Source organism: Sebastes fasciatus, chromosome 12 (genome assembly GCF_043250625.1).
Source record: "Sebastes fasciatus isolate fSebFas1 chromosome 12, fSebFas1.pri, whole genome shotgun sequence".
NCBI lineage: Eukaryota > Metazoa > Chordata > Actinopteri > Perciformes > Sebastidae > Sebastes > Sebastes fasciatus.
In genome coordinates, this window is record NC_133806.1 from 18,880,323 (window position 1) to 18,905,415 (window position 25,093).

The 25,093-nt window shown below is 37.9% G+C and overlaps 3 protein-coding genes across 4 annotated transcripts; 2 read left to right on the forward strand and 1 right to left on the reverse strand.

The window, feature by feature from the left end:
* The first annotated feature begins 772 nt into the window (after positions 1–772).
* LOC141779170 (peptide YY-like) lies at positions 773–2,701 on the forward strand. Its single transcript, XM_074653864.1, has 4 exons — positions 773–1,308; positions 1,513–1,695; positions 1,798–1,887; positions 2,564–2,701. Exons 2-4 carry the CDS (start codon positions 1,532–1,534, stop codon positions 2,586–2,588), a joined length of 279 nt encoding a protein of 92 aa, XP_074509965.1. The 5' UTR covers positions 773–1,308; positions 1,513–1,531; the 3' UTR covers positions 2,589–2,701.
* A 2,460-nt stretch (positions 2,702–5,161) lies between these two features.
* On the forward strand, positions 5,162–16,566 carry pals2a (protein associated with LIN7 2, MAGUK p55 family member a). 2 transcript variants are annotated; one of them, XM_074653865.1, is made up of 14 exons: positions 5,162–5,319; positions 7,870–7,954; positions 8,495–8,612; positions 9,452–9,570; positions 11,326–11,478; positions 12,083–12,232; positions 12,465–12,692; positions 13,460–13,591; positions 13,805–13,907; positions 14,057–14,122; positions 14,249–14,410; positions 14,512–14,714; positions 14,800–14,928; positions 15,055–16,566. In XM_074653865.1, exons 3-14 carry the CDS (start codon positions 8,582–8,584, stop codon positions 15,229–15,231), a joined length of 1,653 nt encoding a protein of 550 aa, XP_074509966.1. In that variant the 5' UTR covers positions 5,162–5,319; positions 7,870–7,954; positions 8,495–8,581; the 3' UTR covers positions 15,232–16,566. The 2 variants fall into 2 exon arrangements, with proteins under 2 accessions (XP_074509966.1, XP_074509967.1); XM_074653866.1 differs by lacking the exon at positions 5,162–5,319 and adding an exon at positions 5,475–5,529 and having other exon boundaries at positions 15,055–15,377.
* A 3,004-nt stretch (positions 16,567–19,570) lies between these two features.
* gsdmeb (gasdermin Eb) lies at positions 19,571–23,520 on the reverse strand. Its single transcript, XM_074653870.1, has 10 exons — positions 23,384–23,520; positions 22,707–22,929; positions 22,426–22,618; positions 21,913–22,087; positions 21,166–21,286; positions 20,949–21,068; positions 20,592–20,719; positions 20,325–20,490; positions 20,086–20,159; positions 19,571–19,967 (listed from the first exon to the last, which is right to left on the reverse strand). The coding sequence occupies exons 2-10, from the start codon at positions 22,909–22,911 to the stop codon at positions 19,740–19,742; spliced, it is 1,410 nt and encodes a 469-aa protein (XP_074509971.1). The 5' UTR covers positions 22,912–22,929; positions 23,384–23,520; the 3' UTR covers positions 19,571–19,739.
* Between the last annotated feature and the right edge of the window lie 1,573 nt (positions 23,521–25,093).

A 25,093-nucleotide genomic window follows, 5' to 3' on the forward strand; every position in this document is an offset into this window, starting at 1 on the left:
CAATACGTCGATCGCGATCTACCGGTCGATCGCGAAGGTAGTGTGGGTAGATCGCATGGCATTTAAAAAAATAAAAATAAAAATAAAAAAAAAATAAAGAAAATAAAAAAATTTTAAATAGACGTCAGCCAACAAATTGCAACACTGTTTCACCTGAACTCATCTGGAATGGAGGATGAGATTTTGACACTACAAGCTGACATTCAGCTTAAGTCCAGAGCTCATGGACAGTTCTGGAACTTACTCACAGAGGAAAAGTACCTCAACATGAGGAAATGTGCTACCTCCTTGACTGCATTATTCGGCTCCACTTATTTATGCGAGTCAGCCTTTTCCCACATGAAGATTATTAAGTCCAAATACCATTCCACCTTGACTGATGATCATTTGGAAGTGTGCTTGAGGCTGGCTATCAGCAGCTACTGTCCGGACTATGCATCCCTGGCTGATTCCATTCAGTGCAAGTCATCAGAGTAAGGTAATGACAAAAAATGTACAGAGTTATATTGTACAATATGGGTTCATGCAGTTATGCAAGGTACACCAACATATATTGTACATATAAAGAATACTCAATATATTTATAAATAAATATATGTTTTGCATTTTTATAGTAGGTAGATCATTTTGACTTGGTCATTTTATAAGTAGCTCGCATGCTGAAAAAGTGTGTGCACCCCTGATGTAGAGCGAGCAAGTGTGAGCCCGACGGTGACTTTCATTGACTTAACAGCCACAGGTGTCGCTGTTAACAAGCATTTCTGATTCTTACAAACAGTCCCTTTAATGCAGAAACAAAAATTATTAAGGATAAAATAACATTTCAAATTGATATGAATCAATTTGTGTGCTTCTGTGATCATGCATAAGAATCATTGTTTGCTGCAAAGGAGCTGATCGTGTTGTAATTCAGGAATAATTAAAGCATCAAAGCCCAGATCTTCTGCAGTAAATCTGTATTGCAGTTAATTACGATATATTGTAAAAAGCACAATACATGTACATCTTCAAGTCAAATAATTAACATTTTAATGAATCTAATGCTGTGACACCTTACATGTTTTGGTCTTTTCACAATAATGTAACTGAGTATCTCCCAATTTGTTTCACTGCCTTGACACTCAGGGTTTACTAAACTAATGAGGCGGTAGATATCTCTCAGGAGTACCCTAAAAGTGAATGAAATGACCCTCCCTCCCCTTCCGACACACACTGTATAAAACACAGGCAATGTTGGGAATCTGGCAGAGGTGCCTTGAACAGCGAAAACTCCGACTACAGCAGGATTTTCAAGTGTTGCACTATAAAGTAAGCATTTTTTGTTATTTCTAACAATTGAAAGGCACAATTTTTTATTGAATATTAGTAGGTAATGTTGGATCTGGCAGCTTTTATGGTGGAGTGTCAATCCAATATGGAGATTCTACTTCTTATTTTTTGCATTGTGACATTGTTGAATAATTTCTTTATTTTTATTATGCATTTTGACTATTATTTTTCCCTGTGATCCAGGATTCTCTCCAGCGCTGTGATGTCGCTGAGTATTCTGACTCTCTGCCTGCTGGCTTGTATTCACTCCGGCATAGACGCATATCCAGCCAAGCCTCCCAGTCCTCGGGACGGTGCAGCACCCGAGGAGCTCGCCAAATATTATTCTGCACTAAGACACTACATCAATCTCATCACAAGACAAAGGTTAGTTCTTCTATTTCTATCACATACTCTCTGTTCCGATAATTTTGAAAGTACATGCAAAGAGGTACTGACAGGTTGCTTGACTCTTTTTTTTATGCATAGGTATGGGAAAAGAGACAACCCAGATACTCTATTTTCAGATGTGTTGGTGAGGGAGAGCACAGAGAGTATTCCAGGATCAAACTATATCAGGTACGTTTATTTCAAAAAGTTGTTTTTTATACATTCTGTAAAGCTTTTTTTTACTAATTTGTGTTGTCTGTCACTTCTATGCAATATATATGTGAGATGAAATACCAGAAAAGTACAAACTTCCATACAATATAGTGTAATTCAATACTACAGCCATGTAATAAATGTATTCTTCTGAAGCTGATAATGTTCAGTTTACACATTTTGTCAAAGAATTGTTGATTTTGAGGTCGTAGAGTGTGGTCAGGGAGTGAAATTAGCACCTGCCAAATACAGGGTAAATGTTGCCTGTGGCATGTAAAAATGTCAGATCACCTGCCACCATGGCAGATATGTTTTCCTTATATTAAGAAATATATTTAATAATCAATTCCGAAATGTAGAATAGTCAGGGATTAAAGTTACATTATATATTACATATTTCTACTGTTTTGTACTGATTCAGTTTACAATTCTAAAGCGTTCTACACATGTTCAGTGACCTGTCACGGTGGCAGATGAGGAAAAAAAGAAATATAGATATTTTCAGACCCTGATGGTGTTATTGGATTTAATATTATTAATGTTCTAATACACTGTCATCCTCTTGTATGTGAATAGGGACAGGAAAACATTGTACATAGGTTTTAATGTTTGTCAAAAACACACCTTTTTACTCAAGTTCCTTGTGTTGTAGGTATGATGGGCTGCCACTGTGGTGATGATGCTGAAGCTGTCATATCCAGGCTGACTTTACCACAAAGCTGCTGACATGTCTGTTATTGACGTGAAATGTACTCGTGCTGCATGGAATAAACATTGTGTAATGCACCTACTTTTGGTCTGTAATGTTGTGAGTGCACCCATTGTCTCATTCTGGCACACTGGATTTGACAAATAACCAGTAGTAATAACTTGTCTGTTGATAATCTACAGTGAAGGTACTATGTTGAACAATATATGTGTCATTCCCTGATGGAGTAACAGTGCTCTCTACTGGTGAACAGGCATCTAAACATTTTGAGAATTTTTTCCAGTGGGGCAAATAGTTTGTAATTCATGTCTGCTGCTAATGTTCTATTTTGGGGAGAGTAAAATAAAAATTAACTGTAAATTGAATACAGCACAGTGTTGCATTTATTTCACTTGTTATATCATGTGAGATGTACCTCCACCTTGCCTGAAAACAGATTAACAGTTTAATCCAATCAAGTGACCTGGATACATCAAAAGCGAATCACGCAACACCGAGAATTTGGTTAACTGTGTTATGACACATGGTCCAAGCTATAACTATGCAAGCTCTGTCTAAAGAAGCTTCGGTGCAGCTGAATTACCAGATTTGGTAATTAGATATTGCTTGGTGCTTCATGCTGATGGGCGGTATAAATGAGATTATGTGTAGCCAGATGTGGGGATGGTACATCACAGGTGCCATTAATGGTAGCAAGATCAGATAGCTTCCTCATGGGGGTAAGTGTTTCCTCTCAGTTTAATTCTTAAATGTTTCTGGCTATGTAATAATAGACACTGATATGGTGCATGATGTTAAAGCCAGAGCGAGAAGAGAAATGTTATTTTTTATTTATTTATTTATTTATTAGTTTATTTGACAGGGACAATACATAGGCATTGCTACACTTAATTGAAGTGCAACTGATGCAAGGTATATAGGACTTCTAGCCATAGCTAATTTGCAGACCTTGTCCCAGGTTAGGATTTTAAGAAAAATAAAATAATAAAAAAAATAAATAAATACAGAATAGCCCATCTTACATAAAATCACATAATACAACATTGTACATTACCATCAATTTACATATGTACTGTATGTTCCCAATCAATAATATAATCAACGATCACAGGTTTGGTTTATTTTCAGCCATTACTGGTACACTTCTCCACTGACAATGAATAGATTCAGTAAAGCTCTAATTTCCCATCTATTTTGGCACATTTTTTAAATTCAGAACTATAGATTTAAAGTCCTGGTATAGCTGGACACACTGAGCAAAGATCATGGGGCTTCTTGAATTAAGGATGACCAAATAATAATAGTTGTATTGAGCTGTCAACTCATTATATTGCAGTGAATGTGACCCGATATCGATGTAGCTCTAATCTAAATATTCCTTCAAATATGACAAGAACAACAGACCTAAGTCTAATTTGTTGCAAAAAAATATATAATAAATAAATAATTAAATAATAAATAAATAAAACAAATAATGTGTTTTAATGGAAAATATGTGTCCGTGCTGCTCAGTTTTTTCAATTTAGTCAAATTAATGGCTTAATGTGCTGTTAATGTAATTTAACACACTCCGCGGTAATGCATGGATAAAATTAGTTTAGGATCTATAAACTTATAATTTAGAGGTTTCATGGTGAAAATTTTAGCCTACTCCAAAACGTTTTATGGTTGTAAACAAGACTGATTTAAAAGTTTTTAGAAAGTGTCAGGAACACTGATTGCTTTTATTGTGAATGTGAACTAGTCCACAATGAAAAGCAGCCAGAGGGTATTTCACATTTATGTTATTAGTGGTCATTGCATGTGATTAGGGGAAATCAATATTTTAAGAAACACATTTTCTTTATGTATTGTAAGGTAAAGTTTACAGTAATTAATATGCATGGTTTGTGCAGGATTTCAATGCGCTAGATATAATAATCAGTGATCACAGGTTTGGTTTAGTTTCAGCCATTACTGGTACACTTCTCCACTGACAATGAATAGATTCAGTAAAGCTCTAATTTTCCATCTACTTTGGCCCATTTTTTAAATTCAGAACTATTTAGATTTAAAGTCCTGGTATAGCTGGACACACTGAGCAAAGGTCAAGGGGCTACTTGAATTAAGGGTGACCAAATAATACTTGTATTGAGCTGCCAACTCATATTGCACTGAATGTGAACAGTCCACAATCAGATAGATATAGATAGATAGATAGTAACTTTAATGATCCCGAGGGAGATTGAAGTTTCCATAATCACAGTTCCATAGTGCAAAACATGTTAGTAAAAAGGCAGTAAAAAAGTTAGTAGTACAAAGTACAAAGTACAAAAATACAAGGAGATGAAGAAAACTGTTAAAACTGAAAGCAGCCAGAGGGTATTTCACATTTATGTTATTAGTGGTCACTGCATTTGATTGATGGAAATCAATATTTGAAGAAACACATTTTCTTTATTTATTATAAGGTAAAGTTTACAGCAATTTATATGACAGGGTTTGAGCAGGATTTCAATACACTAGATATATAACTTGCAGGGCATTGGATGTGATTATCACATCACACTGTGTGTGTGGACGAGCTGCTGAGAGAACAGAGGCAGGCTCACTGGAGACACACTAACAAGTTTCTATTGCGCAAGTAGTCCGCGATTTATAGGAAACTCTGACATGGAGGGAAGCATGAACGTGTGACTGGATGCTACTGATTAAACTAGGTAACGTATCATTCATTCATAATACCAGAGAACGCAGAATACTCATGTTGGAACGCTCTAGTTGCTTAGTTACCAGCGAACGACCAGCTAACTGCTAGCTAGCCGGAGCCACATGATGCTACTGTTAGCTACTAGCAAGCTAATAACTTGACTCGCAGCCAACTGTTTCCATGACTACTACTACACATTACAAACCATTGACTGGTGAAGGTAGATGGGTTCATTTAATTGGCTTATCTGTTGTAACATAGTGGTATATGTGTCAGATAGATACTCAACTAGCAATCATTAGCATTGCTAGCATGCTAACATGCCTGCATGAGCTATACGAGCTAGCCTAGCAGTGGCTAGCAGCACCAAACTTGATACGGGACTAGTGGAGTGAACAGCCAAAAGAGGAGCTGACAGCGTGTAGTTTAGCTGCAGTTCAATATGTTTCAGGTAATATGGGATTGTTGTGCGTTAATGCTTCATAAACATTCGTGTTTACCACCTTTAATTAGCTACCAATGGCTGGTAATCATTGTTATACCTGGTTACACACGTGTTCGATGTGCTGGTAGCTTGACAGCAAAGTGAAATCACTAGTTTGTTGAAGGCTCCACTGTGAGTTACTTTAGTGTCCTTCCATGACATTAGAGCTAACTTGCTATTTATGAACTTATCTGGCACTCAGCTGCTCCTCATGTGACTGTTGTCTCAAACAACTGTGCTTTCTTCCCAGCCCCCTTAAGCAACTCCTAACTTATAGAAATTGTGAATGAGCTCATAATGGGTGACTGTTAAGTAGTACAGCAGCAAGCAATGATGCTTCACTGAGGTATCTGACCTCTCAGTCCTCACAAATGACCACTGTGTGGTACCACAGTGTTGCTATTATACTGTAGGTCTTATTTCCTTTCATTCATTTTAACATAATGTATTCCCTGCTGTGGTAAACCTTTTCTACCCAGTATCACATGAGACAGGGATCTTATCTAAGTTATAGTTCGACCGGTATTGGATATTTGAGGCTGAGATATTGATATTTTTTTAAATCTGATAAAAATATATTGACTGATAGTGTATTATTATTATTACTTTTTAAAGGAACTGTTTGTAAGAATCAGAAATTGATTGTAACAGCGACACCTGTGGCCGTTAAGTCAGCGTCCTGTTGCTTGCGCTCACCCGAATAACTGAATGTGAGCGAGCATCCGTCAAAACAGTGAGGTGACACACGTTAGCTAAAACCCACAATATCACTCTATATTTCACCTGCATGGCAGTAATGTTAGCTGACCAGACGAAGGTCTCTCCATGAATCAATGCTGATCCTAGTGTGACGCGGTCGGAGGGAACAGGGGAGACACCGGAACTTTGGTCGGAGATGATAATGTTTCTCGCTGCGGAGCCCCGTCACTTCACAAGACACGGGAAACCTCTGTTGGTCTGGAGGAGCTGCAGCAGTTATTTCTGCACAAATGTCCACTCTACATTCACTAGATATTCTCAGAGCTAAACTAACTATTCTGCAGTGTTTAGTGTGCGCGCATGCACGTGAGGTGGAGCGAGCTGTGAGTGAAGGCAGGCAGGCAGGCAGAGTACAGCAGAGACTCCGGCCCTGGAGACCAAAGCTACGGTCTCCCCCGCGTCCTCCAACCGCGGTCAACACTGATTTGCAAGACGGGCTTCACTAGATATAACTTTGCGGTTTTGGTGCTTCTGTGTAGTTTGTGTTGGAGTCTTGTCTGAACAGCGTAGCCACACGCGAGCGCGCCTATGCGAGCGCGCATGGGACACCGACCCGGGTGATTTTTTACATGTAAGAAGTTACAAACAGTCCTTTTTAACATAAACTCATAACATAAACAAACACTTTTGACACAGATCCCTTAGATTTTAGAGTAGTCCCCAAGATAAATACTGAGGTATAGGGATACACCGATCCGATACCAGTGTTTAATTAATAAGCTGCATGCCTCGCTGTGTAGAAGTGACTAGGATCATTCTTTTATGTGTAAGTGCTTGACTTAAACAGTGCTTTCTTAACTTTGTAAAACAAAATGTAACAAATAAATAGATATATATTTAGTTTTTAGAAGGTGCCAGGCACAGTGATTGCTTTTATTTCCAACCTATGTGGTTAACTGCAGAACAGTAACAACTGCTGATGACAACAACGACTAGAACGATCTTCATAGTAATTCAGTGAAATCGGCCACAACAATGTGTCCCATAAAATGAAAGGCTTCTTTTAGTTGCATTTATTTGATCTTTTTAAATCCACAGAACACAATTAATACTCCCAGTCTCATTCGTTCTGAGCTGAGCTTCATCTGACTTGTTGGTAGTAATGAGTCTTTTAAACAGACATTGGTCATGTGATTGATTTGGCCAATCACAATGGCTGCATTTACAATACAGCTAACTGAACAAGAGAAGTCTGGGCAATGAATGAAACCCTGGGTACCACCTAGGAGGGTTTTTAGATTGCCTTGGACAATTTCACCAAATTAGAAGAATAATGTGATTTTTTTTTTTTTTTTTTTTTTTCTGTTCTCTCTTTAGTCCAGAGGCACCAGATGAGTGTTTTGTAGAAAACGTGGGGCTCCATGTTGGAGTGCTGCACTGATGATTTGAACACAGTTTGTAGGTGAGTTTGTGCCTTTCCTGTTTCTTTTTGGCTCTGGATGATTATCTGCCGTTATGCTGTCTTTGTTGACATTGTGTGGATGGAGTATAGTTTTGCATTTATGATGTTTATACAGTTCACAGTGTACAGTTAAACGAACCCATAATTCTGTTTGTCCACCTACCGTCTAGGCATTGCTAGGGCTGTTTTTGCCTCTCTGTTTGGAGATCATGTTTGTACTGAGTCCCCAGGGGCCTCTCTGTGTGTGGCTGGCACAACCTTTAGCCAGAAGGACGAGAGACTCAGCCTTTGTCATTCAATGGCCCTCTTTGTCATACCCTTGATTCATAAGAGCCCTCTGTGCTAACATGTGCATGAAACACAAAGACAAACAAATGTTTTTTATTTTGTGTCTCATGCATCTGTACTGTATCTGCATTTGTTCAACAGCAACATAATAGTAAATATCAGCTTGATTGATTTCATGACATGGCTTGAACAGTATGATGATCTTAGCGTATGTACAGTAACTGACTTGAGCAAGTGTCCTACCTTCTCCAGCCCTCCAGGTGCTCTGGTTTCTGTAAGCGGGCAGTTGGGCGGCTTTTGACCAAGAGTTTCACCGTCCTGTGCTGAGGAATATTAAACATGACTGTGACCAATGCAAAGTCTGGCAAAGGTAAGCTGTCAAAAACAAAATCCTGACTCATCTTGCACAGAACTGTTATAATGTTGTGTGCAAAATTTGACATTTCATTACCATGTGAATGGTACTGTGCCCACTGCCCAGAGATAGTTGTGTGGGTGTGTTTTGTTGCTGCCTCTGAACTTTCACATTTGTCCCTCTGTGACCTACAATAACGACACAGAAAAAAACGGAAAAAAAACTTTAAAACATGATGTACTTGCAAAACAGACAAATGTTTTGGCTCCCATAGTGACTGCATTTTTGTCTACTTTTATTTGAAAACTATCTGAAACAAATGCAAATGGGTTGCTTATTCTTCTAAAAAAACAAAAACAAAAACCCTATTTTAATATTAGATCCAATGAAAAAAAGATAATTACTGGGAAGCGCAGAAAGCTATTATTCATTAATTTTATTGAAATTATGATATTGATAATTGAAATCATTGAATATGTAATTACCAGCTGTATTTGTCAGGATCTTGGGCTCCAGTCTCTTGCTGCGTGCTCTCAGCCTGTACAAAGCAGATCTGTTAGTAGAACAATTCCTTTGTGCCTCTGCGTGCTTGTTGCTGCTGCCGTGGAAATAAGGGATGTTCTCTGTGAATTGGCCCATTGATAGACTGTCCACTCGTATTATTGGCACATTGTTTTGTTGCTTTCATTGGCTCAGAATTTTAATCATTTTCATTATAACTGGCTATGAGCTTTGTTTGTCACTAACGTATCTGCCTGCATTCACAAAGCTGTAACTCTCAAGCTCAAAAGAAGTAAACAGTGTGGTTGGCATCGTTTTAGCCCGATCTTTGACGTGTGTTTTTTCCCCTTCAGCCATGCAGCAGGTACTGGACAACCTGAAGGACATGCCATCAGGCTCAGGAGCCAAAGATATTGACCTCATCTTCCTCAGAGGCATCATGGAGAGCCCCATCGTCCGCTCCCTCGCAAAGGTAAAAGAAACACACACACACATAGAGTTGCAATCTCATTAGCTGACCATCAAGCTCTAGTTATAGTTTAGAAGAGGAGCAAATGTCACTGTGAGGAAATGAAGGTTTAATAAGTGTCACATGTCGCCACATGTCCAGAATGACGACAGCTTCCTGGCAGTGTACTCTATGAGGCTCAATAACATTTATTAACTAGAAAGGCACTGGGCAAATTCTTATTTTTGGTGTGGTGGGCAGGAAGGAAATAGTTCAAGCTGATCTCTCTCTCTCTAAAACATGCATGTTTTTTTTTAACAATCGTACGTACAGCATCCTGTAATGTGCTACCCTGTGACGTTAACTAATCTTTCAGTGTGCCCACTGTTCCGGTGTCAAGGTTTAAATTACATGCAGGAAATGTCTCCTGGCCAGTGTGAGCTATAAGTGTGCTTGTCATTAGGAGAGAGAAACAAGCCTCAGATTTGCTATGTGATGGGTGGTGCAGCACACCAACAGTAGTTCTTACATATCCACTTAAAAGGAATGTAAAGCATTTTCTTAAGCTTGACTTGACAGAAAATGTTCCTTTTTAACACCAGTTAAATCAAATTTTCACATAGCTAAAAGAGGCATGAAGAATAAATGGCCTACATAACAGACAAATGAGGTCACTAGGTTCATCTTCTATATCTATAAATAGAATGATTTCTATAGAAAACCTGTCACAAAGGCCAGCTCTTGTCCTCATTTCTAACAAACGGAGCACTGCTTTCCTTGGGTATTATTTTTTTTTTTCCTGCGACATGGGCCTGTATGTAGTTTGGTGTAATGTCATATCAAATAGAACCGTTGTATGCATTGTATATTGAACCGTTCATTTCCCCTTGTCTTCTATGTATCACAGGGATTGTCTGATTTAAGAGCCATTAATGTTTTGCATAATAGTCACAAGAACATGGCATTTTTATGGTGTCTCACTTCTGTAATTTCAGATACAGTGTGTGGTCACAGCAACAGTTGAAACAATATAGTGTTATATCAGTTGAGGATTAACTATACAATCTCATTTCCCCCTGTGATAACGCTAAGCCTACAGCAGGCTGTTAAACTCCTCTCTGTAGCACCAACATAGCACAATGGACTCTCAACTGAGTTCCCAGAAGTTGCTATGTACATCAATATTGAGATACAAAATTGTATCCTTTTTGTGCATCGCTCTGTCGGGTGTCCATCCTGTCTATCGACCTCTTTTCTCATCGGTCTGTCTAGACAGAACCAAAGCCCAATGTGTGCTCACTCAGTGTAGCTGGTAAAAGAATTCACAGAGGAATGCTTTTCATATTATCTTGCGTTGTCAATCAATATCCGGATCACCAAACCAACAGGCGGCTTAAGACGAGGAAGAAAGGTTTACATGAAAGGAATAGGTAGGGTGGACAAAAATGTTGTCATGAAGTAGCCAATTATTATTAAAATAGTTTTCCAGAAAGTCAAAAAATAAGGAATTTGGTATAGGAAAAAAAACTCATGGTTGTGATATGACACCTGCTCGATAAAGTTGGTGAATGTTATTTCAGCCCCACACTTCAGCTTTAAACATAGTAAAGGGTTATATGCTCAAAAATACCAACCAAAAACAGAGAGTTTTGGGGCAACTCTAACCACATTTTCCCATCCCTAGTACTTGAGTTTCATTGTATTTACTGTGTGGCGCTCCAAGCTCTCAGCAAACAGCCTGATGAAGTGGTCATCGTTTTGTTGTGTGTGTGTGTGTAGGCCCATGAGCGTCTTGAAGAAGTTAAGTTAAAAGCTGTGCGGGATGATAACGTTCAGCTGGTCACAGAGATCCTGGATTCCCTCAACAACCTGCCAGAAAAAGATGCTTCCGCTGATGAGCTCGTCAAAATCCTTCAGGGGCCACACTTTAAGGTATCTGGCTTTTGTTCTACTTGTGTGGGAATGGTTGTTAGAGCTTGTTATACCAACCATTGGCTAATATTCTCTGAAGTGGTGGCAGCTCTGCTTCCTTGTCGCCCTTTTATATTTTCAACCACTTACAAGCTGCGGCATGGGTGGGTGGGGGTGTATTTCCTTGGGCCAATAGCAGGCTGAGTTATGTGGGTAAAGTCAGGGGGAGAAGACTGTCACTCACTGTTTCAGTAAATCTTCACATTTGCTGATGCAGTTTGTAGTTCCTGACCAATGCTAACTCTTATGTTGTGGCTGCTAGGGTAAGAACAAGACTGACTTATCTTCTCTATATATCAATTAGTCATGTTGATGCAGTCATAAAAGCGTCTTTTATAAAGGAATGTGCACAGTAAAGTGATATGTATACCAAATGCATGTGGCAGTCACTGTTAGTTTTTTGTATTTTGGTGGATGAACCACAGAGTAGCGACGATTGTTGTCTCTGAGAAAAAGTGTTGGAAATGTACTTTGAGATATCTCAAAGTACGGAGATTGTGAACCACATTTTCTCTTATTTCTGTCTGAACTTCTCTCCTGTTTTTTTTTTTTTCTTCTGCCTCAGTCCTTGATAGAGGCTCATGACAAAGTGGCTGCAAAGAGCTATGAAATGCCCCACGCTGAGGTGAACAGCAATGCCGTGTTGACAAGTTCACTCATGCCAGCTGATGCTGTCAGGATGATTGGCATCCAGAAGAAAGCCGGGGAACCACTGGTAAGTTAGCCAGGCATTTATACTAACCACAGCTCTGCAGAGGAAACATGTGCCAAGTGTTTTACTCATGTCCTCTTTTACCATCTGTAGAATAGAGTAACTCGGTTTTAGACAGAAACTCAACAAGAGTTGCTTCTTTAACAGCAATCAGACAGACCATGCCATGAAATAGACCTCCTGTGTGATTAATGAAGTGCGGATGTATCATACTAAATGACTAAATGTCTTTCAGGGGGTGACGTTCCGCGTGGAGCGGGGAGAGATGGTGATCGCACGGATCCTGCACGGCAGCTCGATTGACAGGCAGGGCATGCTGCACACGGGGGACATACTCCGCGAGGTGAACGGTCGTGAGGTCGGCCGGAACCCCCTTGAACTCCAGGAGCTGTTGGGGGACTGCGTTGGTAGCATCACACTCAAGGTCCTGCCCAGCTACAGAGACACACCGGCACCACCACAGGTGGGTTAGGAAAAAAGGAGGCTGCATTTTATGTTTTCCTGTCCAGTGTTTCACCAGCGGGAAATCTGAATTGAATACTATTTTTTTTTTTTATGAGCTCTTTGAAATCATTGAGTTAAGTGCATCAGAATAAAGGATGCGGTTGATGTATAAGTCCCGGTTTGCCAGGTGTTCAAGGCTGTTAGGAGTCATACTGTACCTTACAGGGTTTGGGGGAGAGCTGCCTGACCTGGGTGATCTCAGAATGCCAGGCTTCTGAAAATTGAGCCCAGTGAGCGTCTATTAATAACACTCCTCACACCATGTGGGACACACATGGTGTGAGGAGTACCCCCTCACTGGAGTACCCCCTACCCTTCCTACAGTAACAGGCACATGCAGCAGCTGACACCAGGGAGCAGTGCGTAGGGTTATGTCAGACACTGACCTTTGTGCTGGGCAGGATTGAATTATCTAATTCTACTGTTTGGTTATATGCTTGTTAGGTTTTAGATATGGCAAGAGTTGTGAATTAGAAGACTTCAGAATGAGAATATGATGTGTAGGGAAAAAAGGAAGTGGACATGCACTTTATTGTTGATATTTTACAAGCTGTCAGACGCTGGTAATAAATTATTTTTGAACCAAGATAAACATATTGTTTTATTAACATTATCAAGCTAAATATGACTCTTTTAATAGGGATTTACGGTATTGCGGCATCCTGTTGTGTATGCTCTCTGTATGATTTTAATTGTCTGTTATCTTTTTCACACCCTAAATTGTAGGTTTATCTGAAGCCCCACTTCAACTATAATCCGGCCACAGACAACTTGATCCCCTGTAAAGAGGCAGGACTGGCCTTTTCCAAGGGAGACATCCTTCATGTAGTTAACAAGGAGGACCCCAACTGGTGGCAGGTGAGTAAACGCATTTTGCTCGGCGATGGCGGTGAAGCACAGCGCTGCTTCGACCCAGAGCTGCACAGCTAATTAGAAGTGGGGTGAAATTGACTGTTGAAAGCTACAAGAGGCAGCGAAAGATGAGGAGGAAGATGTTTGTGGCCTTGGCATGGTTATTCATTTACTATGTGAAATATCAATCGTCTCTCAACTACTCTGATTTCCATGTAGGCACGCAAAGTTGTCGGTGGAGCCACTGGTCTCATCCCCAGTCAGTTCCTGGAGGAGAAGAGGAAAGCTTTTGTGAGAAGAGACTGGGATACTACTAGTACAGGTCAGTTCAAATCATGTTCACACAAGCCAACTCATTCACACCATGCGAACCTGATTCTCTTTCTTGTTTAGTTATCATGATAATGAGGAAACTCTTGCCTTTAGCACCACCACGTGGTGATCTGACACTTTCTTTTAAATTTGTCTCAGGGATGCTCTGTGGAACTGCGAAGAAAAAGAAGAAAAAAATGATGTACCTCACTTCGAAGAATGCAGGTGTGCATCACCACTGGATCTAATTTTCCTACATATAAGAGATTTTGTTAAAAGTTTGCAGTGTTAAATTGCAAGTGTCTAGATGACATGATGGTACTCATCCAGCCTATGAATTGCCTTGAACAGAATTTGACCGTTATGAGCTGCAGATTTATGAGGAAGTAGCCAAGATGCCACCTTTTCAGAGGAAAACGCTGGTTCTGATTGGAGCCCAGGGAGTTGGGAGGCGGAGCCTGAAGAACAGACTTATTGTCCTGAACCCTCTGCGATATGGAACCACTGTACCCTGTGAGTGAGTGAGAAAAGGCAGCTGATGTAGTTGCGTTGTCTGCAACTAGATTCCCTGACAAGGTACATGTAACACCTTTCCTCACCTTTTTTATCTCCAGTCACATCACGACATCCGAGGGAAGAGGAGATGGACGGCCAGAACTACTGCTTTGTGACGCGAGAACAGATGGAGAAGGACATCAAGGAGAACCGTTACCTGGAGCACGGCGAGTACGACGCCAACCTTTATGGCACCAAGATCGACTCTATCCATGAAGTGGTGAATGCAGGCCGTACCTGCATCCTGGACGTCAACCCTCAGGTTAGTGGAAAGGCACACGCTTTCAATGTGTCTACCTTTTTTTTTCGCCTAAAGCTTTGGTTGTGACATTATATTTTCTGCCCAGGCTCTGAAATTGTTGAAGACTGCTGAGTTTATGCCCTTTGTGGTGTTCATTGCTGCTCCTGAACTGGACACACTAAGAGCTATGCACAAAGCTGTGATAGATGCTGGACTTACTACCAAACTACTCACGGTACGTTTTGAGAGGATTTAAGGTTCTTAAATATTTATTTATGATGATGAACATTTCAGGGGTTATAACTTATGAAATGGTTGTTGCTTCCATCATCCTAATGGGCTGAATCTCTTTCTGCAACAGGAGAATGATTTGAAGAAGACTGTGGACGAGAGTGCCAGGATCCGTCGGGCATACAGCCACTACTTTGACCTGACTATTGTCAATGACAATCTAGACAAGGCTTTTGACAAACTGCAGGAGGTGGTAGAGCGGTTATTCGTAGAGCCGCAGTGGGTTCCAGTCAGCTGGGTCTACTGATGTTTTACCCCCTACTGGACAGACACGGCTGTCCGAGCTGCTAGGCTTGGGATGAAAGGGGACACCTGAAGGGACGAAGGATTCAACACTGTACTGCACACACACGGACAACGTGTTGGACATCAGACCTGTGTGAAAATGGGTCTCGCACAAAAGCTGCATCAGAGTCACCTTGATCTGATTTGCCAGATTCCTTTCTAGCACACTATGCAACTCACAACACACAGAAAGTGTACTTATTTATTGGCAAAATATTTTTCTAAAGAATCCTTTCTATTCATGTGGATTGGAAGAAAAAATACTGGCCCTTGTGTCAGGATGTTTTAAACGCAAATGTGATTTTTGTCATGTCCTGTTTTAATTCTACATCTGTATGTAAGATAGGTAAAGTGTATTTATTCTGCAAAAATGAGGAGAGCTTGCTCATTGAAAAAGAACGATACCTCAGTGTTACAGTTTACAGTGCATATGCCTCCAGTACTTAATCTAATTTTGTCACTACAATCTTGTAGGGCTGCAGCTATCGTTTATTTTAGTAATTGAGTATTCTACCGATTATTCCATCGATTAATCGGATAAAAAAATACTTTTGCTTTAAGGAGCAAAAGAGAAAATAAGACGGGTCTCTTAAAATGAAGAACTAATTGGTTTCCTTTTTAGAAAAATCTACATTTATAAGAAATCATTTCAAATTGCTTTAAAAAGGTACGCATACAGTATATGCATATAATACACATATAGAACTATCCAAACCAATAATTGTTTTGGGATTAACAGCGGGGGGATTAAAAGAAGCTTTGATGCAAAGAAACATTGATTTTTGGTAATTGAATTACCCGAAGAATCGTTTTAGCCCTACAAACCATCACCGTCATTCATGTTGAATAGTGTCATATTTTGTGATCTTTTTCCTCTACTAGGCCAGGCTACATTTATGATATGCTGTCTTTGCATTTCAAACTCATACATGGAAAATGTCATGCCAATCACTGTTGTACAGAAGAAAAAGTAATTATATATGTTTACCCATAATTTCTCTTTCACTCAAGCACAACAGATTACGTTACAATTATGTTGATTGTCAGTCAAAAATACTTACATGACCCAAAAGTCTGTTAGACCCGTCGATATGGTGCTGTCTTTGTTTGAAAGAAAAACTTTCCACAGGACCTTGAACAGGGTACTGCATCTCAGTGAACCATCCCTTTTGATGTGATATTACTAAAACTTAACTGTTTTAAATGAAGCTAATATTTACTTATAAAAGGTATATTTTACAAGAATTAAAAAAATATGTATTTTCCAGATTTCAAATAAATAACTGGTGTTTTCCAATGATCTGCTTTGGTTTTGCCTTGCTCTTTTTTTTCTATTCTTTTTTTGACTGTTTTTTTGTTACATAAAGTCATGATAAAAAAATTGTAGTATGCCATAAAAAATATAAAAAGTCATAGGTTGTGTCTGAAATGGTAAACTATGCACTGCATACCGAATATTATACTATGACTTATTTTTTCCGACATACTATACTATGACTTTTGACATAATAAAACTATTTTTGACTTTTTATGACATACCATAATATGAGTATTTTATGATTTTTTTTTTACATACTATACTATGACTTTTTTTTATGGCTTACAGTACAATTACTTTTTTCCACATACTATACTATCACTTTTTTTTACATTACTATACTGTGACTTTCTTTTTTCGACATACTATACTCTCTTTTTTTACATGAACGTTTTTGACAAACTGCTATGCTTTTGTGAAATCTTTCGACTATACTAGAACTTTTTCGACATACTTTACTGGGACTTTTTTTTCCGACATGCTATACAATGAAATTTTTTCATTAAATTTTATTACATATTATACTATGACTTTTTTCATGAAATTTTTCGACATACTATACTATGACTTTTTTTTATTAAAGACATTTTTGGAATACTATACTATGATTTTTCATGAAATGTTACGACATATTATACTATGACTTTTTTATCATGGAAGTTTTCGACAAACTATACTATGACCTTTTTCATGAAATTTTTCGATATTCTATACTATGACTTTTTTACATGAACATTTTTGACATACTGTACTATGACTTGTTTTGGTGAAATTTTTCGACATACTATACTATGATTTTTTTCATTGTTACAACCCGGCTTTTCATGAAACTTTTAGACATGCTATACTATGACTTTTTTTTTTAAAGACATTTTTGGGAATACTATACTATGATTTTTCATGACATTTTTCAACATACTATACTAAGACTTTTTTCATGAAATCTTTCGACATGCTATACTATGACGTTTTTTTTAAAGAAATTTTTGGATATACTCAACTATGATTTTTCATGAAAGTTTTCAACATAATATACTATGACTTTTTTCATGAAATCTTTCGACATACTATATTATGACTTTTTTTCTAATGACATTTTTCGACATACTATATTATGGACTTTTTTTCATGAAATTTTCGACATCCTACACTGTGATGTTTTTTCATTCGATTTTTCGACATACTATACCATGACTCTTTTTAATGAAATTTTTCGACATACTGTTTTCGGTAAAATTTTTCGACATTCTATACTGTGACTTTTTTTCATAAAATCTTTCGACATTCTATGCTATGACTATTTTTCAGAACTTTTTCGACTTACTATACTATGACTTTTTTTGTAAGAAATGTTTCGACATACTATATATATAACTCTATGACGCCTGGTCCAAATGGTATGGATTCCAGAAGACGAGTTATTGTCCGGTAAGATGGGAAGGTGTCCTCTTTATTGCTTTCACCCATTTCCTACTTCTGCTGAGGTTTATTGGAAAATGGAAAAAACACTTTTTGTACAGCCCAGACTCTCTGCTCTGACAAAAACAAAGTGTTAACAATGCTGCCACTGAGGCTTATACTTATCATGTTTGTCCCTTTTCAGATTTACCAGAAGAAACCCTAGTGTTATACTATTAATGTCCATAACAAGGTAAACAAATGCGTACATAGATAAAAAAAAAAAACATCAGTCAACATCACGTAATGTGCTTTTATTTTTGTAGAAATATTTAGCAAAGGTGAAACAACAGAGGTATGGTGGTGGGTTATAGTGGGACTTGCCATGCCCCATTCACTTCAATAGAACTGGCACCAAGACGTAAGGACCCATCCTTCTTTTATATATTCCTTTTCTTTTATCAGGAATAAATGGACACCTTGCAGCCAATCAGAATAAAGTATTCACCCAGACCATGGAACAAGACAATTATTTACAAATCTTACGGTAGATAAAATGTAATTATATGAGATCAAAATAAAAAAAGAGATGCTTCTTTCAGATACTATGACCCAAAATATGATGGCAAGAACCAGGTGTCAGTCATTGAATACTTTTTTTTCATTTTCATTCAGATACTAAAATCTGAATATTATATTCAAGTTAATGTGTATATTGATGCTGATACCATCAGCAGGTGTGTAGTTAAAAATTTAAAATCTAGTCAAAGTTTCTGGATTCAGTTGTGACCATATAATAGAATATTACAGAGGCTGCAGCTAATGGTTATTTTTCATTTTACCATCGCCACTGAGAACACTCAATTTTGATAGGCTTTAGTAAAGCACAATTTGTAAGTAGGGTTGTAACGGTATGAGATTTTCACGGTACGATAACCTTATCAGAAAATATCATGGTATCACACTTATATTATTATCATCATCCTCATCATCATTATTATTAGTATTGCTATTATTGTCAGCTATAATGATCATGATGAGGATTGAGAACAGGTCATGTTATATAAGTGAAGCATGTTTGTTAGCAGCACTATAGCATGTTAAATTAACTACTAAATGGATAATAACAACAGCTTTGAGCTTTTAAAATGATGTCCCATGATTATTAACAAAGAACATATACTGTAGGTGCACAACAGCACAGCCAGACTGCTCCTGTCTGTACCTTTCACTCACACACACACACACACACACACACACACACACTTATGTCAGTTTTTTTTCAATACCATTGATAAGCAAATATACACAGTATGATAACCATCAATTTTAATACCACGGTATACCGTTACGACCCTACTTGTAGGCTACTATCCCTTACTTAATAATAAGTAATAATCGCAAAAGTGGATCATTTTAAGATTGTAATCAATTGGTTTTTTTTTAAGATAAAACCAGAAATCTGTGACAAATGCCCCTCAGACATTCCCAGAGGAGCCTAAGGTGATGTCTTCAAAATGCTTGTTTTGTCCAACAAAGAGTCCAAAATCCATGATCTAAACTAATTGATTGTCAAATTTTTTTACACTTATATAATTACCCTACAGTAGAATGCATCACTGTTTTAGAGGAAATTCTACTGCTCCAAAAAAAGAAAAAAACACTGATAAATAACACTCGATCTATGTGATCCCCGTTACCTCATTCCGGTGTACGGTTTCAAGTTTCTGGTGGATAAAAAAGGTGTCTTCAGTTCAATCACAGTGGGCCAACGAGGCGAGTCCTCTGACAGCGATACACAGGACCAGAGGGAGGTTTCCCGCCAGGTGGCTTATTTCTGTCGTCACTGTGTCCCCGTCTCTCTTCAGGGACACATTAGAGGAGGCAAACAGATGTTCAGTCTTTTCATAGACATCTTCTGTCAGTGCTGCTAGGCCTGCGCTGCTCAGAGGCAACTCCCCCTTCTCCGAGACACACTGCACCTGGAACAGGTGTGACAGGAAGATAAAAAGGCATCTAAATCAATGTGTCACCATGAAAAAAAAAAAACTCACATAACATGTTGTTGTATTCTTATTTATAATAACTGACTTTACTAACCAATAGCTCCAGAGCCTGTAACACTGTGAGGCTGCAGCACATTCCCAGGACAGAAAGACAATCATTTGTCATCTCTGAAATAACAAAAGACACAGATACAGGATGAAAACAGAGCTTGAGGAAATTTGATTTTCAGGACATTCTGCATGCATGCACACACTTCCCTCCCTGACTTTAACTTGATCTTTTTAACAGATTGAGATTGAAGCAACATTTCAATGAAAGTACAACTTTCTCACCATCCATGGCGCTGATAATGAGGTGAAGGGCTGTGAGGACTGGTGTGGACTTCACTTGACCAGACTGCTCCAAAAGGTCCAGAATTGCTTGGATGTTCTGTTTTTGGGAATCTGTCGCTGTGACATCATCCAAGGCAGGTCTCTTATCCAAGCACATCTGGTCCAGCTGAGACAGAGGAAGACACTCAGATTTAAAAGTCAATGTTACAGAAGGGCTAACTCCACAATATAACTCTGTGTTGACATCACCTCTCTGGACCTGCTTACCACATTCTGAAGTGTACTGATGGCCTCCCGGTCCTCCATAACGTTTGTGATTTGCTGGAGCAGAGAGGACCTCGTGGTGGCAGGAAGAGCTGAAAGTTGCTGGAAATGATCGCTCAGTCGCTCCAATTCTAAAATACAAAATGAATTCACTTTATCATTCACCTTCATAGACTAAATGTGTGCATGCAGCAGGTCACAAAAAACTAAGATTGAACCAGGCACTTATTCAAATAGATGTATAGAAAACAAAAAAGTAAACGGCACAAGTTGACACAAGAGCTCTTATAATCTAGGTCAAAGCACATGTTAACAAGTTTGACATGTTTTATGGCTGCGGAGAAGAAAACAGTAATTTACCTTGTTTAAGGGGGCTGTTTTCAGGGGCAGAGGCAGAGGCTCCAAAGACATGCAATAGTCCTTTCTTAACAGGGCCATCTACTTCAAAACTTCCAGTGGTGTCTGACATCAGACACAGCTCTGTGAAAAAAAATACAACAAGTTACCTTTCAAATACCCCGATGTGAAATGTAACTGCAGTAAGAGTTTAATCAGTTGTGCGTGAATGACTTCTCACCATAGTGCCCATCCTGTTTGATCTCTAGCTCTATAAGGGCATAGGCAAGGGTAGTATGGACGGGAATCTCCATGCTAACGTTACTGTCTTTACTCAAACTCCCGTTCTCCTTCAATGAAACCTGCAGATTTGCAAAAAATACCAGAGGTGTGTGAGACCAAACACACAAATTCTAACACAACTCAGTCTGTTTCAAAGGAAATGTCCACTTTTAAACAATGTATTCCTGCTGAATAACAGTTGTTGGTGATACACGGGACATTTTCAGACCCATTTGTTGTTGTGTCTGACTCCAAAGAATGCAAAAAATGTTGGATGTGGCTACAATGTTATGTAATATCAGAAACCATTTCAGCTATCTAGGACATGAACAGTGAATGTTTTCATGTCAGTCTCTCTGAATCAAAGAGCAAAGGCTTTTTCTTCTTCTTCTTTTTCTTCTTTGCGAGGAACCAAATTATCAACGGATTTCACACTAGAAAAAGATAGCGCTCTGCTCTCTCCTCCTACACTTGTAGCTCACAGTTGCATGCAGAACTGAAACTCATTCTGGGAAAAGTAGGAAGTCACGAACTGAGGGGGAAATACCAAAACATATTCAGGGTTGGCAGGCACAACCATAAATATTTATAAAATGATGTCATCACTAATGACTCCTGAAAGATCATGTTGATGATATACTGTAACACTGAAAGATATAAAATTATAAACATTACACTACCATATGACTTTAATACTGTACTGTACCTTTGGGCTCTTGGGACCGCAGAGGCTCAGTCCTGCTCCACACTGTCCTCCCTGCTGCACCTCCTCTATGACCGAACAGGGCTGAGTAGTCACAATACGCTCCTTCACAATCCCAAACACCTGTCTGTGCTTCTCCTTCGTCTGCTGGACCAAACCATGGGACATATCCAGAAACCTGACACATTGAATTCACAAAAAACATCAGTGTAAATGTTTCACAGGGAACGAGCTTGGGAGTATTATGAAATTAATACAGACTTGGAATTCTGTTAAGTATTGTCTTAAACTTAAATTTGAATTTTATTCCTCCTAAACCAAAACAAGCAATTTTCTTGTGAGTGTTAATATTCAACTGAGCCTCCCGTTTTGCGTGCAACTTTATGGTCGGACAAAGATCATTCCTGATGTTTGCAGATCTTTAACACACTGCATGTCAGGTGATGTTTCTTCCATTTCAACCCTATTTAACTTGGTGAGACAGGACAGAGGAACAACAGGTAAGGGGGAACTAACCTGTCTTTGGAGTCTCGTAGCAACTTCTGCACATCCACTTCCTCCTTCTTCAAACTGCCAAAAAATGAATGGAGTTTGGAGGAGTCTTTACCCCCCATGCTCACACTGGTGTGGGGAAAGTTTGCATTCACGTTTCCCTGAATGTTGTCACCAAATGAGCCATTGTATTTGATGAAGTCTGTCTCGATGACACCTGTGGACAGTGAAACATTTAGGTTATCTAACAAGAATAAATCAATACAACACAGTATATACTAGTATAGAGGGGTTTTGATGTTTACCTGGCTTTATAGGTGTGTCTCCTGTTAGTATATCATTGAAGTTAAAATCAGTGGGGATGTACTTGGGCCTTTGCCAAACCCAGAAACGCTTGCGCTTCACCACCACTGTCAGAAGAGCAATAGTGTCATTTAGGCTTGACACTGGAATCAGCAAACCTCCATGATCCACCTCCTCCACAAAGTTCCTGGTGGCTGTGGCAAACATCTCCCAGCTGGATAAAACCTGTGAAGGTGATAATCAGTCAAAATCAAACAACATTTATTTGTATAGCCCTTTACAATAACCAAAAAGTACCCAAAGTGTTTTACATTAACATCCAGAAATAACAGGAATAAAAACACAACATATCATAAACTCATAAAAAGCACAGGGAAAATGTCACCGGGCTACTAGGTATTAAAAGCCAACCTAAATAAAAAAGTCTTGAGTTTAGATTTAAAATGTATCATGAAGCTGCAGGTTTGAAAAAAGCAAGCAATCCTTCCATCATCCCTTTCTTTCTTTCTTTTTCTTTATAAGAAGTCCTCATAACTCTACTACAATTCACGACACTTACTGTACTTTTACAGCATGTCAAGCGAAACAAAAGCAATATTGTTGTGTTCGTAATAATTCGCCTGCTTGTAGAACAAAACAGCATCGAAACAAAATGCAAATGTTAGCCTACAAGTGTTACCTGAGGGCTTTGTTTTAGTGAGGAACCACCGGACAGGAATCTTTGTTTTGCAGTCAGACTTTTACAGCAGACAATCCGTCCTCATATCAGCCGGTTTGTGCAGAGAAGGTTTCTCTTGTTTTGGACAAAAGACGCGCAGACGCTCCGCCTTCTCTCTCCACAGGAAGCTGTGGGTGTGGTAACAGAGGCTACTGTCAAAACACATGTAACGTTATAATAATACTACTACTACTACTACTACTACTACTACTAATAATAATAATAATAATAATAATAATAATAATAATAATAATAATAATAATAATAATAATAGTAATAATAATAATGTTATCATTATTAAATAATTAAATAATAATAATAATAATAATAATAATGTATTTATTAATAGGTGATAATAATAATAATGATGATGATGATGATGATGATGATGATGATGATGATGATAATAATGATGATAATAATGTTATTATTAAATCATTAAATAATAATTATAAGTATTATTTATTTATTTATTAATCGATGATGATAATAAAATAATAATAATAATAATAATGATGATGATAACAATAATAATAATAATTTTTATTATTAAATCATTAAATAATAATTATGAGTATTATTTATTTATTTATTAATTGATGACGATAATAATAATGATGATAATAATAATAATAATAATAACAGTAATGTTATCATTATTAAATAATTAAATAATAATTATATGTATTATTTATGTATTAATCGATGATAATAATAATAATAATAATAACAGTAATGTTATCATTATTAAATAATTAAATAATAATTATATGTATTATTTATGTATTAATCGATGATAATAATAATAATAATAATAATAATAGTTTTCTCTATATTTTCGATTTGTATTTTCTTTGTCCCCAGCACTATCATCTTTTATGTTTTAATGTCATTCTTTTTGTAAAGGACACACATAAATAAATACCTAGCTGAAGTGTAAATGGCCAATGAATGTCTGGTGCACATTTCTCATTCACTTTGGCTCAATTCTTGAATGTTTTTTTTTTTTTCATAACAATGAGCTCAAATCTTTGAACAATTAGTTTGTTGTTCACAACTGATTTGAATTTCTCATTCATTCAAGCAAATTGCGCGTGTTTTGGCACATGTGTGCAAAAGAGTCTGTACAATAGTCTACAATTTGCACAATAACCACTTTCTGCATATCATGCTGATCAAAACTGATGATTTGATTCTCAGTGACATTCATTCAATTATCAAAATCTGTCAGACTACATGTATATTCCATAAATATCTATGAGGAGGAGGTACAATTTGTTTGAACTGAACTACCACAGGGGTTTTCATTGTTGCAGGGTTGTTATTGTTGTTGTTTTGACATAGATGTCATTTTGTGTCAAATCTTCTGTTCACTGTATATGACTACATGAACGCTCAAAGGAGAATTTTCTATCTAGAAAACATGCAACACATTGCTACACAAATACATTGACTGTGAAAACACAAATGTACATATCCTGTTTCTGTGTACTATTGTACAGTACAGACTTTGACCTGCTGTTGAAAAGGGAATCAGCTCAGTGCAATACACAACAGCATTCAGCTATAGACAGAACTGATATTCTGGTACAGGACAGTAAGCAGTCAGTGTCGACAAACAGTAGAACAAAACTTCTATAGACTTGCATATAAGAAACATGTAAACATTTT